Source organism: Falco biarmicus, chromosome 9 (genome assembly GCF_023638135.1).
Source record: "Falco biarmicus isolate bFalBia1 chromosome 9, bFalBia1.pri, whole genome shotgun sequence".
Classification (NCBI taxonomy): Eukaryota; Metazoa; Chordata; class Aves; order Falconiformes; family Falconidae; genus Falco; species Falco biarmicus.
Window position 1 is genome coordinate 5,690,468 of NC_079296.1, and position 13,897 is coordinate 5,704,364.

Here is a 13,897-nt window from a genome sequence, read left to right on the forward strand (position 1 = left end):
TGCCTTGCTGCCTGTGGGAGCCCTGGCAGGGCAGGCCCTCCACACCCCCGCTGTTAAGTACCAGCTTTTAGATAATTACAGCTGTAACAAGGAACGCAAACCAACTGTGAGCTGTCGCCATATGTGCACAGAAATCACCTCAGAAACGCACTGAGGGCTGAGTAACCCCAAGGGGGACGGCTGCTCTGCGCTGGCATAGGCCGCCTCCACTGCCGCAGCTCCGTGGTAGGAACCATCGTGCGGCGGAACCTTTGTACCGCGGCCGCGGGGGGGGGGGTGGCGGCGGGGCGGGAGCTGGGCAGGGGAGCCATGGCGGCGGCCAGGCCGTGGGGGGAGCGGGGCTCGGCCGTGCTGGAGCTGCCCCGCACGCCGCGATTGGTTTGCGTGGAGTACCCAGGGCTGGTGCGGGACGTCGGGGCCATGCTGCGGACACTGGGAGGAGAGCAGGGGGTGTCGCGGGTGAGGAGGGCCCCAGTGGCTGTGGCGCGGGGTGGGTAGCCGGGGCCAGGACCCCCCTGGCCGGGCCGTGCAGGCCCAGCGTGTCCCCGCGCGTGAGGCTGCTGCCCACGGGAGAGGAAAGGGGAGAGGGGAGACGTGAGGCGGGGGGGAGGCTTGAGGCGGAGGGATGAGGTGTGAGACGAGGCGGGAGTGTCCCCCTGAGGGTGCGGGGGTTCGCGTCCCGCGGGGGGCTGGGCCGCGGCTGAGGGGGAGGGAGGCCCCCCCTCCGGGCCCGGGGCAGGGGGGCTGCGCCGTGCCCGCTAAGGGAGACCTGGCCTGCCCCTGCTGACAGATCTACGCCGACCCTGCCAAAAGGCTGGAGCTCTATTTCCGCCCCAGGGACCCTTACTGCCATCCAGTCTGCGCCAATCGCTTCCCCACCTCCACCATGCTGCTCAAGGTGAAGAGGAGGACCAAGAAGAAGAAGCAGTCGGAGGCCGAAGAACAAATCCAGCCAGAAGTCCAGTTTGAAATGGAAATTCTTGGGATTGTCACCACCGTTTACAAATTTCAAGGTAATACTGGAGTTTGTGCCCACGTGGCTTAAAGATAAGTGTGTCTGATGGGAAGGGGAAGTGTCTCCCTTTAAACCTCTCAGGACTGGAACGAAAAACCAAATGTCCCGTTGTTACAGCCTCCTTGCTGTATAAACCTTGGCATAAAATTAGCAGGCTTTTGCTCCTGAAAGCTGACTGTTGTGAGAAATGCCGTTACATTCACAATGAATTTCATAACATTTTAACTTTTGTTTCTCGCAGGAATGTCTGATTTCCAGTACCTGGCGATGCACTCTGCTCCTGACGGCAAACCAACCTCCATGTATGACAAAGTCCTAATGCTCAAACCAGAGAAGGAAGAATTTTTCAATAGAGAATTACCTCTCTACATCCCGCCACCAATTTTCTCACGTCTGGACACTCCTGTTGACTATTTTTATCGGCCAGATATACAACACCGGTTAGTGCCTTTTCTATTAATGTGGTAAATAGCTGTGTTTGGTTCTATAATGGACAGGTAGTGAAACATTGTGTTGGTTTGATATGTACCTCTAACAGACAAGTCTTCAAGTTAAGATTTCTTTTTTCATCACTCGAAGGTGCCTCCAGTCCATTCTGGCTTCAGAATTATTACAGGATCTCTGCTCTTGAAGCATCAGAGCAGCACTAAATACATCATTCATGTGTTTCACCTGTTTAAGCTGCTGCCTTATTCTGTTTTATCCCTCTTGATTTGATACAATGGAGGCAGGCACACTTGAGAAACTGCCTGGACAGCAGAAGCTTTAGCAAAAGTCCACCTCAGGACCTGCCAAGTGAGGGGACCTGGTGATCTGATGAAGATGCCTGCCTCCCCCAGCACGCTACAGGCGGCATGGGATGCAGTGAGCCCGGCTTTTTGCCTGCTTCCAGTGGGATGGAGCCGAGGGGAGAGTGTGCAGAGTCAATGCCAAATGTTCCTGTGATCGCGCTCACTGGACCTGTTCCCTTTTGGCCCCTGGTTGGTTTTGCCAGGAGAACAGTCTGTGAAATCTCCCACAAGAAACATCTTTCATTTTCTCACTGTAGTCCTTCATCGGCACTTAAAAAAAAAAATTATCTTAACTGCATTTCCATCTTGCCTTGCCCACATACCCTACTGAGCGGCAGTAATGACAGTGGAGCAAATGCAGAGGCATTTCATAGGGGTTAAGAGTCAACTGCCTGAGGGTTTCCTGCCAGAGTGCAGGGGACCTCTGTCATTGTGCAGATGGATGTAGCTTTGCAGGGGGGGGTTAAATTTCAATTTTCTTTCTTCACTGGTGTCATGAGATTCTTTCCTGGTACCACCACTATGTGATAGGGAGGTGGGCCCAAAGTTAAACTCACCCAGCTGAGTCCCTTCTCTTCCAAAACCTGGAGCACAAACTTTGTTTTTGCATGTTCCCGTGAAGGCCCCAAGTCTGTGTGTGCTGGGGGCAGAAAGCAAACCCGATCCTTTCCCTGTTTCTTAGGGAGGGCTACAACAACCCCCAGGTGTCTGGTGAGAACCTGATTGGCCTCAGCAGGGCCCGTCGCCCGCACAACGCAATCTTTGTGAACTTTGATGATGAAGAAATCCCAACTAAACCACTGGATGCTGCTGTACAGACCTGGAAGAAAATGTGTACCAATCCTGTGGATAGAAAGGTGGAGGAAGAACTGAGAAAGGTACGTGCCTTATTCCTGTCCTGAGCATTATTGCAGCATGCTGCGCAGGAAAAAACTGCATGCAGCCATTTTATCTGACTTGCCCAAAAATTTTTGGTGATTGTAGCTGAATGATACAGCAACTGTCAGTAGACACCCCTGACCCTGTTGTGTTCAGTTCCGTTATGCAAGTGAAAATTTGAGTCTCTTTTTGCAGGCAACTCACATTAAGTACCTTTTGGTGCCGCTAGTTCTTACATTAGTGTTCTCATAGCTCATACTAAGAGCCAAAGGCCCCAGTACAGAAGAATGTCCATTTGGAAAGCTGAACTGTCATTGGTAACCCACTTCCCACTCTTTCATGGTTGTTTCTGTATTATTTCAGCTCTTTGAAGTCCGTCCCGTCTGGTCTCGGAATGCAGTAAAAGCCAATATCAGTGTCCACCCGGACAAGCTGAAACTTCTGTTGCCGTATTTGGCCTATTACATGGTAAGTCTGTACATCTGCCCTTGTGCCTGTCTGAGGCTGCTGAGAGGCAGAGCAAGGGTGCATCAGCTGGGTGTTCCTGGTCCCTTACAGTTTCTGAGGTCCTAAGTACCTGAGCTTAATGTTACGTAAAGAAAAAGAGGGAAGGAAAGCCTTGCTTCTGAACAGAAGTTAAAGCCACGGAGGATTCAGTAACTGTTTTCTCCGCTGGTTCTAATCACCTTTGCAGTTCAGTTAGATGTGCGAATTGACTCTCCATCTGGCAACGGTGGCAGAGGTTTTCCGAACATTTTATTGTGTCCTTGCAAGTTAATTTGTAAAAGCACACAAATATTTGTGCTTCAGTGCACTGATTGCCCAAGTTACAGTATATAAATACTGACGCAGCAAGTGAGGAAAGTGGTGGTAAAAGAAATAATCTTAGGGCAACGAGGGGAAATACTAGAATTCTCTAAGAACCTCTGCAGCACTGTACAGTGTATTTGTAACTGTCTCCCCATATGTGTTTATACAGTTAACAGGTCCTTGGAGAAGCTTATGGGTTAGGTTTGGGTATGACCCCAGAAAACACCCTGAAGCAAAGATTTATCAAGTACTGGACTTCCGAATTCGCTGTGGAATGAAATATGGTAAAAGGGCCCAAGCCACAGAGATGCTCTCTCTGCTTTCTGGTTAATCCTGGTAGTACTTTTCTTTTTACTTTTCAAACTGTTTCTGCTCTGATGAAGGTGACACCTTTTGAGCTCACTGCTTACTGTAGTTCTTCTGTTTAATACTTTATTTCATAGTATGCAGTATGTCTTCCCTCATTTGGCATATTCCAAACTCAATGGACAGCTGGCTGACTTTCCTCCTCCATTTGTTCAAAGCCCAAGTGGATGTAGCAGATCATCTTCCCCCTTGTTCAGGGTAGGCACTGAGCAGTAGATTATGTGGCTTACCTAGTAGCTTTTCCTCATGGACCTCAACATCTTGTGCAGGACAGTAGGTCTCAGACCTTGGGACATTGGGTTCCCCTGCTGTGATTTTTGCAGAGGGAAAGTGGGGGGAAAGGACCTTCTGAGGTCATCTGTCCATGACAGAGCCGGCATCCAGTTGTTAACATCAGGTTGCGTCTCCCTCTTTCCAAGTTAAAGGATTTTGTTGATTTTCTCCTCTCCCCACTTAGCTAAAGTCACCATACCCCAAGGATCAGCCTGCCTTACACACACCAGCCCGGCACTTCTGTTACAGAACAAGGGATATTCTGCTCATCTTCAGCTCATTATTGGGTTTTTTTTTTCACGTCTAGGTTATGCCCCTAATGACATGCCCGTGAAAGCAAAGCGCAGCACGTATAACTACAGTCTGCCCATCACTGTCAAGAAGCAAGGTATGCTGTGCCAGTAGAAGGGTTATCTGGCTCTTCTGTTTCTCAGTTTACCCCATCCTAGTTACAGGTGGTGAAGGGTCTTCCTGTGTTCTAGCTGAGCCAAAACTGCAGCTTTATTTCTGGGTATAATACGGTGCTGTTGTTAAGCCAGTAGAAGTGTCTCCTGGTGAGAAGTGTTGCGAGGGTCTGGGGTGCACACCTGGCTGAGCTACAGTATCTGTTAGCAGACAGAAGGGAGTTGTGCAAGCAATGCTGCAGGAATTCAGCATGCACTTCTGTTCAGTGATGGTGCAGAGCAAGGGGAGAGTCATTCTCTTTTCTTTGTCAAGGAGGAGTAGAAAAGGTTAAAATTATGAACAAATGTGTGGAAAAAGCCACCAAACTCACCACCTTTCGCACAATTGAAGAATAAGCAACACATGCTCATTTGTTGGGTTGGTCTGGTTTCTGCTGACTAGCAAAGTTGAATCAATGTAGAGAAGTGACAGTACAATGCCACAGAGTGAAAGATGTCTCTGATTAGGACTTTTTTTTTTTGTCTTTCAGTGAGTCATACAGTCAGTGTACATGATCTGAAACAGGGGCTTGGTACCTCCGGTGCATCCAGTACAAAAAAACCTGCATCCAGCAGGTATAAACTAAAGGTAAGCATTACTCTTATCAGAAGCTTAGAATAGCTTAGTGAAAAAGGGGTGTTTCCTGCTTTGTCAGTCATTAAGGAGACAGCTGTGAGTGAGTTGATGTCCTTGGGTTTACCCGAGAAGCTGCTAGTTGTACACGTCACTACAGAACTTCACCTGCTGTGTGCATGTTTCTTACATGCTGCAAGATGGGATTGGTACTCAGCCCTAGTCTTAGATGTGATGAGCATTTTGTTTCAATTGATAAAATTGCAACTTCATGGGCAGTGAAGTGCAATAAATGACCATCCTGCAAAATCCAGCTCATCCTGCAAAATCCAGCAGGGCAAAATAAATATTTTGCTAGGATGAAACATATGATCCACTGTTGTGCAGTAGCGGGCTGCAGAGAGAGCTGCAGTTTGAAGAGATGAGGTGTGTTCTCTGCCCAGCTGTGCTGTTGTGACTATAAGTGCAGTGAAATTTAGGTGCATTCCTTCCGTCAGCTTTATCTTTTGCCATATGCAGACCTATGTCTTGGAACTGGTTTGTGTTGGAAGTGCCTGGTTTTTGAATCAGCTCATCAGAAGTACTTCGCAGTTATGCCAGAGTTGTCCTGTTTCACTGTAAAATGCACATTAATGTTTTCCTTCTTTCTTCCTCTTAGGAATCCATCTACATTTTCCGAGAAGGAGCCTTACCGCCTTATCGGCAGATGTTCTACCAGCTCTGTGACTTGAATGTGGAAAGGTATTGCACACTGGCAGCTGAGTCTTCTGTTAGAGCTAGATTTCAAAGCCTGTTGTTATATCCAGTCCATTCCCCTCTCTCATTGACCAGAAACTTAGGAAGCGTTTAGCTTCTGGATAAAAATGGAACAGGCTTCACATGTGAATTTCCTTTCCCATATGACAGTTACCTGAATAACCAAGTATGCTATTCCAACTCAATGAAGTAAAAGAGAAGTAAGCCATAGCCTGTCTCCTTTGAAGCCTACATCTGAATGTAGAAGGCTAACGTTTCCTTCCCTTTTGCTGCTTTTTAGCCTACAGAAAATCATCCATCGGAATGATGGCACAGAGTCAGAATGCACAGAGCGGGACGGGTGGTGCCTTCCAAAGACTAGTGATGATCTGCGAGATACCATGTCTCTGATGATAAAGCAGATAATCAGATCCACAAGACCTGGTAAGGACGCTTCTGAACGTCACAATGTGTTACTGCCTTGCAGATGGTGTTGAGATGTGGGCTGAATAAGGATGTTGTGGTCAGCACTGGGCAGCAGTGTTCCTGTATTTGCCGCCTCCTTTGTGCTACACCTGGTGTTCTGGTGTTCTTTGTGTTCTCGCTCATAACAGTGTGAGCTGAAGCTGTTCTGCAGTGTGAACATGGGTTGGAATTAGGAGTGGCTGGGACTAAAGTTTTCCGGTTCATCTTCCCACTGCCACGGCCTTCAGGTTTTAAATACCTTTGCACAGCGGTAATCAGGTTCTTATTCTTACTGATGTATCTGTTGGTGGCATTTTACTTGATTAATGTTATTAATTGAACAAGAAGTGAGAAAGTTATTTTTGCATGATGCTGGGCCAAAGCAGTATCCCAGTGAGTTAGGTCAGAATCAGCCAGGAGAGAAGGCATAGTACTGCAGATCTGCTGCTGTTCTGCTGGAGTTCCCAGAGTATGAAAACAGATTGCTTTGGGCTTGATCAAATTCTATTAAGATACGCAACATTAGCTGTGCCCCTCCAGCTTCTGCCTTCCTCTCGCATGTTTTATGAACTCTACTGTAAATGCCCCTAGGTTTCACTGAGCAAGGCATCACAGTGTCTTTCTTCCTTCCTTCCCAATTAAGCTCTTTTCTCAAATACAAGCAGCAGTGAAGACGGCAAAGAGCAGCTGGCATATGAATCTGCAGAGGATGAGGATGATGAAGAGGAGGAGGAAGAGGACTTCAAGCCTTCTGATGGGAGTGAAAATGAAATGGAGACAGAGATTCTGGACTATGTGTGAACTCCGTGAGCCGTCTGGCTGCTGTTGGGCAGAATCGTCTCTGCTCTCGTTCCATGACAGCTGCGGGTTCAGCGACCATGCCCAGGATGTGGGAAAGCAGAACTTGTACTAAGACGACCACGGTCTCTCTACACTGACGGCAGTGCCTACTGATGGCCGTCACTGTGGGTGTTTGCGAGGCATTGCCCACATTTTCACACTTGCTGGCCAACAAGCCCTGCAGCAAACTCGCAAGAGCGAGCCCAGAATCCAGACCAGCAGGCAGCACGCCGGAATGGAGGAGGAGCTGCATTCCCAGATCTCTCCATGGGTGAGAAGTGCACTTGCAGGTTCAAATGAGTAGGGTTCATTTGAAAATGGGGCACCAGTCCCTCAAACACAAACCGAAGCTCAACCCAGCAGAGTTAAGGTAAGGCGCAAGCGCTGCCTCCCCTGCAGTCAGGTCCACTCCTCTTTCTCCAGGAACATGCTGGCATTTGGGGGAAGGAGAACAGGACAATCCCTGCCTTGGGACAGAGACGTTTGAGCATCAGTATTTTATTGCAAAGACTAATTACATTGCTGTGTACAAGTCACACCAGGCAGTGTGCTCCTTCATTGAAGTGGTACAAAATACATATGGTACAGCCAGTCCCTCCAGTGATGCTGGGCTGCTGGGGTACATGGGCAGGAGGGGACCAGCCTGGCCTCAGGGTGGGCAGGAGCTGGCAGGCACAGAGCAGAGGGAAGACCCTGGGGTGCCAGTGCCCAAGGGCGGGCAGGGGGGGAGGCAGGAGGCTGCCCCTGCGTCAGAGAGCCAGGGGCTCCCATCATGTGCAGCGATGGGCGATGCCACCTGAGGGGACACGGGGCTGGGAGAGCTCAGTGCCAGCCACGCTCACACCTAAGCAGCCTCTTCCCTACCTGGTGCCAGGGGCCTGCAGCCCAGCTCCTGCCAGAAGCCCAGGCCCCTCTCCTGGAGCTGGGGAAGGTGTTGTACCCATCCAGCAGCACGGACAGACGGGAAACAAACATGTGCTGGAAGGAAGCACTTAAAAAAAAAACAAAAAGAGATGGAGCCAGGAGCCAGAAAAGGTCCCCCTTCAGTTAGTGTTTCCTGCAATGATTAAAACAAGTGTCTGGCCCCTGCTTGAGCGACTAGTGGTAAAGAAACAAGAGGGGGTGGCTGATGGGGTCTGCACCTCATGAGCATGGCTGAGCGACGCTGCTTCTGCCACCATTCCTCCCAGCAGCCTTAAATACCAGGGTGGGGAGAGGAGAGGGACTGGGCTGCAGGGCGAGGGGAGGGTGGATTAGTAAAATGTACAAGTTCATCTCTTCTATTTACAACCAATAAATATTGAAAAGAAAAATCAGTAAACTTTTGTTTTATACAAAAAAAGTCTCATTGCTGCTTCTCCCAGGGTCACTGTTTGAAAAAGTCTGGTTAAAGCCCGAGGTGAGTGGCACTTTCTGTGGGTCAGGCAGTGGCAGCTGGGGCAGCTGGGGCACCCTGAGCTCTCCGGCTCCTCGCCTGCCTGCGCAGACCCAAGGTCTCTATTTACACAAGTTCAGACAGAAATTTGCTCTCCTCCTCATTCGGCTGGCAGCGCTGGGGGCACGGCCCAAAGCTTCCCCCGACGGTAGAGGAGACACTGGCGTTTGATCTTTGGTGCAAGTTTGAACGTGGGCCGTCGAAGTCCAGCTGGAGGATGCGGTGGATCGGGGAGAGGAGTGAGACCATGCGGGCTTCCAGTTAAGAGCACACAGCGCCTACTCCACCATGGCAGGGGCACAGCCCTCCTCCACAGGGCTCCGAGCATCGGTGCGAGGCTCCATCCCTTCCAGCTTGCTTCCCAGCCTGGGGCATCCATGGCTTCTCCCACGAGAAGGACAGGCAGAGATGTGTGGTGATGCCAGTTATCCCAGGGAGGAAGGATGTGGAGGTAAAAACGCCAGGGAAGCCAGGAAGGAGAGCACCCCACCCTGTGGGAGGGTAACGGCTCGTGTTCTGCTCCTTGCAAATGGCCCCTCTGCGAGTCACCGCTCCCCGGCTTGCTTGGACACAAGGCACCTACGGCAGAGGCGGGCTCCAGCTCTGGGCTGGCCGACGGCTGGACTAGTGTCACACCGTGGAAGGTTTTAAAAAAGAAAAAAAAAAAAAAAAGGAGAAAAAAAAAAAAGAGAGAGAGCTATTCCCTCCCCCTCCCCCCCACTGCCTTCCTGTGTAGAAAAAAGACCTGATTGAAACGGGGGCTTGTGCAAGGAGTGGCGGAGGCTGACAGCGGCTGCCAAAGCACCCTGGCTCTCAGCGTGGGAGGGAGATGCACGGCTGTCCCCCCGGGAGGGTCACTCCTCGCTGTGCTGGGCAGCAGGAGCACCGGCCGCAGCCCAGCCCAGAGCAGCCTGCCCCCAAGGCCCCGATGGTGATGGTGGCAGTGGGGCTGAGGCTAGAAGATGCCTTTGGCGATCTTCAGGCCTTTCTGCTTCATCCTGGGCAGGGTGGAGCTGGAGCCGTGCTTGATCTTCACCCCCTTGGAGAAGCCCCGCTTCTTGAGCACGAAGTCGTAGTTGGCGGCAGAGTTCATGGCGTAGAAGACATTGGCATTGTCGGGGATCTTCAGCTCTGGAAATGACCGAGGATGGAGGTCAGTTGGGCACCCTTTCCCTGAAAGGGGCCCAGAGTAGAGCTGAGGGTTGTCCCCGGGTGCTGGGACCCGTTGTGCTGTCACCTCCCAGCCCAGCTCCAACCCAGTGCTGCCCAGGCTGCAGGGCTGCATGGCCAGCTGGGGACGCAGCCCCCAGGAAAGCCCCCCCAGCACACACCTCTTTCCTCCGAGATGATCTGAACAAGCTCATAGTCTTCAGGCCGGTCCCCGTCCAAGTTGTGCTTGGCCATGGCCTTGCGAATAACGACGGGGGTCTTATCCTGACTTGTCACCTGTGAGCACAGAGTGTTATTAACCCGGGGGGTGCAGAACACTGCAAAGCTCCCAGTACTGTCACCTCCCACGCCCACACCCAAATGGGGCGAGCCGCTCCTCCCTGGCGTCACCGCGGGTGCCTGCGCTCACCAGGATGCTCTTGTACATGTTGCCGTTGTCCACGGCCAGGCTGACGCGGATGATGCAACAGTCATCGACCTGCTGGTTGTAGAGGGGCAGCGAGAGGGAGGAGTAGCTGGAGATGCCAGAGACTGAGCGCTTGTGGGTGCGGGAGGCCGTCACCGGCGTGGAGGAGACGGAAGAGGACGAGGCACTGCTGGAGCCTGAGCCAATGCCCGATGTGTCCAGGGATGAGAGGGAGGTGGATTCCCAGAACTGGAGGGCAGGAAGGAGAGGGGATGCGGAGGACACAGTGGGTTTAACTTCTCCATCGGCCACAGACGGGGCGTACCAGCGCTGGGGGAGGGAGGCCAGAGGGATCTCACTGACCTGTGACAACGGGGGACCGACACGACTACAGCCACTGGAGGCACGAGAGCCTTGCCATGCTGCCAGAGCATCGCAGGGCAGGGGCCTCCCTAGCCCCAGCAGGTCAGAAACAGCCCCTGGGACTCCCCCCACGCTCCCCCCAGTGCCAGGGCAGTCCCCGGGCAATGGCTGCACCTGCCTCTGGTGGCCCGGACCCCGCGAGCTGCCCCATACCTTCTTCTCCTGGCAGTCGGGGGACTCAGGGATGAAGCTGATGTTGATCTCCTCCACGTCAGAGCTGCTGGAGCCGGCAGAGGTGACGCTTACCGAGTCGGTGGCATCCCCGCTGCACAGGTACTGCCCGCACTTGAGCTGGTCGAAGGATTTTGAGTGGGAGCTGCCACTGGCACAGGGCTCGGTGCTTGGCGGCTGCCGGCTGCCAGGAGAGACGTGGGGCAGGTGAGAAGGGAGCAGAGCGAAGGTGCATTTGGCTGGGCAGGACAGTGGCCACCCCAGCCTGGTCCCCTGCAATGCTCAGCCAGAGATACCCCTGCATCCCACCGGGGACGAGCAGACTCACTCGCTCCATCGCTTGATGATCCCCGTGTTTTTCTTCGCCTTCAACGTGTTGCTGGCTGACTCCGACAGCGGCTCGATCTCGCACGACAGCCCGTAGCTGGGAGGGGAGAGGTGAGGGTTGGAGCTCTGTGTGCTGCCCCGGCTGCAGCAAGCCAAGGGATGTGGAGCGGGGAGCAGCGCTGGGCAGCTGTGGCTCAGCAGCTGGAGGAGATGGGCGGTGGGACCTCCCAACACGCCGGTGGCAGCACGGCCCCGGCCCCTGCTCACCTCTCGGCCTCGCTGAGCCGCTCCAGGCTGTGGAACCAGTCCACGAACTGGTCCTCCTGCGTGAAGCTGTAGTTGTTGCAGGCCGACTGAAGCAGCTTGATCTGGGCGATGACTTCGAACTCCTGCAGCAAATGGAGGCCATAAGATCAGATGTGTTTGCCAGCCCCAGCCTCCTCCACAAACAGCCCAGCCCCATGCACAGAGGCAGATAGAAAGGACCAGAATCCCCCTTCCCAACAATGAAGAACATGACGGCAAAACAGGAGAGGGAACAACCCCAAAGGGACCGGCACAGCCTGGGCTTGCACCAAGTCAGCCTCCTCCTTCCACCCCGCTGCACTGCTGCCAGGGCAAAGCTCTCACCTTCCTTCTCTTCTCAAAGTTGATCAGCCCACCCTGGAAGAGAAGGAGCCGAATGTCAGTGTGGAGCAGGCAGAAAAATACTGCTCCCATGCCCATGTCCCTGCTGAGGGACATTTCCATGGGCTAACAGAGGTGGATGCGCAGTGTCGGACACAAGATGTGCAGGGTGCAGTGTCGGACACAAGATGCGCAGTGTCGGACACAAGATGTGCAGGGTGCAGTGTCGGACACAAGATGTGCAGGGTGCAGTGTCGGACACAGGACACACGGGGGACCAGCCCTCCTTTTATCAGCCCAGGCTCTGGGGCAGCTGTGCAGAGCAAGGGGAGGATAGAGATGGAGGTACATACGTCCAGGAAATCCTTCATGGCAGTGTCAAGCATCACCAGGTCTGTGAGGAAGGTGCCAAGGTAGGGAATGGTGCCCTGCATCACGCCCTATGGGGACAGAAGGGACAGCGGGGTCAGCAGTGACCTGGGACCAGCCGGGGCAGCTGGCACAGGGGGCAGCCGTGCCAGACTCACCATCTCTCGCTGCTGCTGCTGCCGCTTCTGAGCCCTCTTTGGGTTGATCTCCAAGGTGGCAAATTTGGATGTGCCCTCCTGGATGGTGAGAAGAGGTAGGGATCAGCATGGGTGGGAAACTGCACTCATAGGTGAACTAGAATTCACACCTGCTTTCATTGGTACAGCTTTCCTTGCAGAGGGAAAGCGGGACGAGGGGAAGAGGAGGAAATCAAAACTGAGCTTTTTCAGGGCTCACAGGGAGGAGAGGGTTAGTGAATAGCAACTGCTGCTCTGTTTCCAGCTCCTCCTCAATGGGATGTTTTGTTCCCTTTCGCATTTTGTGCCCTCTCTGCCCCCAAACTGCAGAGGCTCCATGGGGAAGGAGGACATTTTTGCTGCAGCCTTTCACAAACCCTACAGCCCCACCTGAAATTAAGAGGACTTTGCACCTCGCTGTTAAAATGCAGCTGACTCTGGAGAGAAGCTGTCACCCAGTGCACTGGATCCTATCCCAATGCTTATCTCTTGCTGAATTCCTTTGTGAGCTTCAGGCAATGATGACTTTTGGGCAGGGAAGCAGAATGCCCAGCCCGTTTGGAAACCCCTGCCTGCACCTCAGACTCAGCACACCCTGCCCTGCACCCCTGCCTGTGACCACAGCAGCGCTCCCAAGGCTTTAGCCCGGTGGCTGGAACACCATGGAAATTTCTGCCGGCATCAGCCTGAGCTCCCTGCCCGAGACAGGGCAACGCAGGTGTCGCTTCCCCATACCTTAATGAGAAGCTCCCGGCTCAGCGAGTGGTTATTCTCATCGGAGAAGATCTCTGAGAGCTCGTGGAAAGTGCGGAAGCTTTCCCTGCTCAGGGGGAAACAAGAGAAAAGTCAGCACCGCTGCCACGGTGTGGTCTCCTCCTTGGGCTCTCTTCTGCTCCTGCAGCTGACCCCAGCTACACTCACAGCTCTAGCAGAGCCTCGTGTTTGGATGCTCCGCATGGAAGGGAGGTGCAGGTGACGATACTTTTATTTCCTCACCCTCCTCAGGTCCCTGACACCTTACACTGGTCCCTGGGTTTTGGGCACACTCCAGGAGGCAATGCTGGAGCTGAGATGACCCCATCTGCAAGCTCAAGGGCCGCAGCAGCCGAAGCATGGCCTCCCCTTTGAAACCTCCCAGCAGCTGCAGGAGCTGCTTACCGCAGGACCTCATCCCAGGTCTTCTTCAGACGGTGAACGGCATTGCACTGCAGAGCCGACAGGATGGCTCGGAGGGAGGAGAAGTTCTTCAGGATGCGGCACTCCTGGGGGCAGACAAGGAGATGACACGTTAAAGAAAGCTCAGGGATCCGCTGGGATTCACGCAGCGCAAAACCTCAGCCCTTGGGCTGAGGAGGGAGGCGAGCAGGATGGTGAGCTGTCCTACCCGAGCCACTTCGATCCACCGCTCCACCACTTTAGCCCTCTGCTGCGGCTTCAGGGACCGGTCCCCGAGACATGTGGCGATGACACAGTTGGCCACGCTATTGAACTGCGAGACTGTGGCGCGGATGGTGGGCGCCAGGTGCTCTTTACCCTTCTTGTCTCGCTGGGACCAGATGCAGCCCAGGCAGTGGTATGGCACCACTTTCTTAAAGAGCTCCT

At 53.3% G+C, this 13,897-nt stretch overlaps 2 protein-coding genes across 8 annotated transcripts in view; one reads left to right on the forward strand and one right to left on the reverse strand.

The window, feature by feature from the left end:
- Positions 1-289: 289 nt before the first annotated feature.
- GTF3C5 (general transcription factor IIIC subunit 5) lies at positions 290-7,727 on the forward strand. 2 transcript variants are annotated; one of them, XM_056351717.1, is made up of 11 exons: positions 290-459; positions 791-1,013; positions 1,257-1,455; positions 2,489-2,684; positions 3,049-3,153; positions 3,665-3,779; positions 4,442-4,522; positions 5,069-5,166; positions 5,810-5,892; positions 6,188-6,330; positions 6,995-7,727. In XM_056351717.1, exons 1-11 carry the CDS (start codon positions 310-312, stop codon positions 7,150-7,152), a joined length of 1,551 nt encoding a protein of 516 aa, XP_056207692.1. In that variant the 5' UTR covers positions 290-309; the 3' UTR covers positions 7,153-7,727. The 2 variants fall into 2 exon arrangements, with proteins under 2 accessions (XP_056207692.1, XP_056207691.1); XM_056351716.1 differs by having other exon boundaries at positions 7,017-7,727.
- The window catches only part of RALGDS (ral guanine nucleotide dissociation stimulator), a 61,541-nt gene continuing 55,313 nt past the window's right edge, over positions 7,670-13,897 (reverse strand). For 4 of the 6 annotated variants that reach the window (XM_056351715.1, XM_056351712.1, XM_056351709.1 and 1 more), the window contains exons 7-18: positions 13,680-13,895; positions 13,454-13,557; positions 13,031-13,115; positions 12,278-12,355; positions 12,104-12,190; positions 11,754-11,786; positions 11,391-11,512; positions 11,125-11,220; positions 10,779-10,980; positions 10,206-10,565; positions 9,958-10,072; positions 7,670-9,757 (exon numbers count right to left, since the gene is read on the reverse strand). In XM_056351715.1, coding sequence (XP_056207690.1) covers positions 9,582-9,757; positions 9,958-10,072; positions 10,206-10,565; positions 10,779-10,980; positions 11,125-11,220; positions 11,391-11,512; positions 11,754-11,786; positions 12,104-12,190; positions 12,278-12,355; positions 13,031-13,115; positions 13,454-13,557; positions 13,680-13,895 — 1,674 coding nt within the window. In that variant the 3' untranslated portion in view covers positions 7,670-9,581. The remainder of the gene's footprint in view (positions 9,758-9,957; positions 10,073-10,205; positions 10,566-10,778; positions 10,981-11,124; positions 11,221-11,390; positions 11,513-11,753; positions 11,787-12,103; positions 12,191-12,277; positions 12,356-13,030; positions 13,116-13,453; positions 13,558-13,679; positions 13,896-13,897) is intronic. The other 2 variants (XM_056351713.1, XM_056351710.1) reach the window with 2 other exon arrangements.

Bases quoted from the DNA above. Each gene is read 5' to 3' on its own strand.
- GTF3C5 (XM_056351716.1), top strand. From the start codon at position 310: ATGGCGGCGGCCAGGCCGTGGGGGGAGCGGGGCTCGGCCGTGCTGGAG. The intron at 2,685-3,048 runs GTACGTGCCTTA...GTATTATTTCAG, and splicing joins TGGAGGAAGAACTGAGAAAG to CTCTTTGAAGTCCGTCCCGT. The intron at 6,331-7,016 runs GTAAGGACGCTT...AAATACAAGCAG, and splicing joins AATCAGATCCACAAGACCTG to CAGTGAAGACGGCAAAGAGC.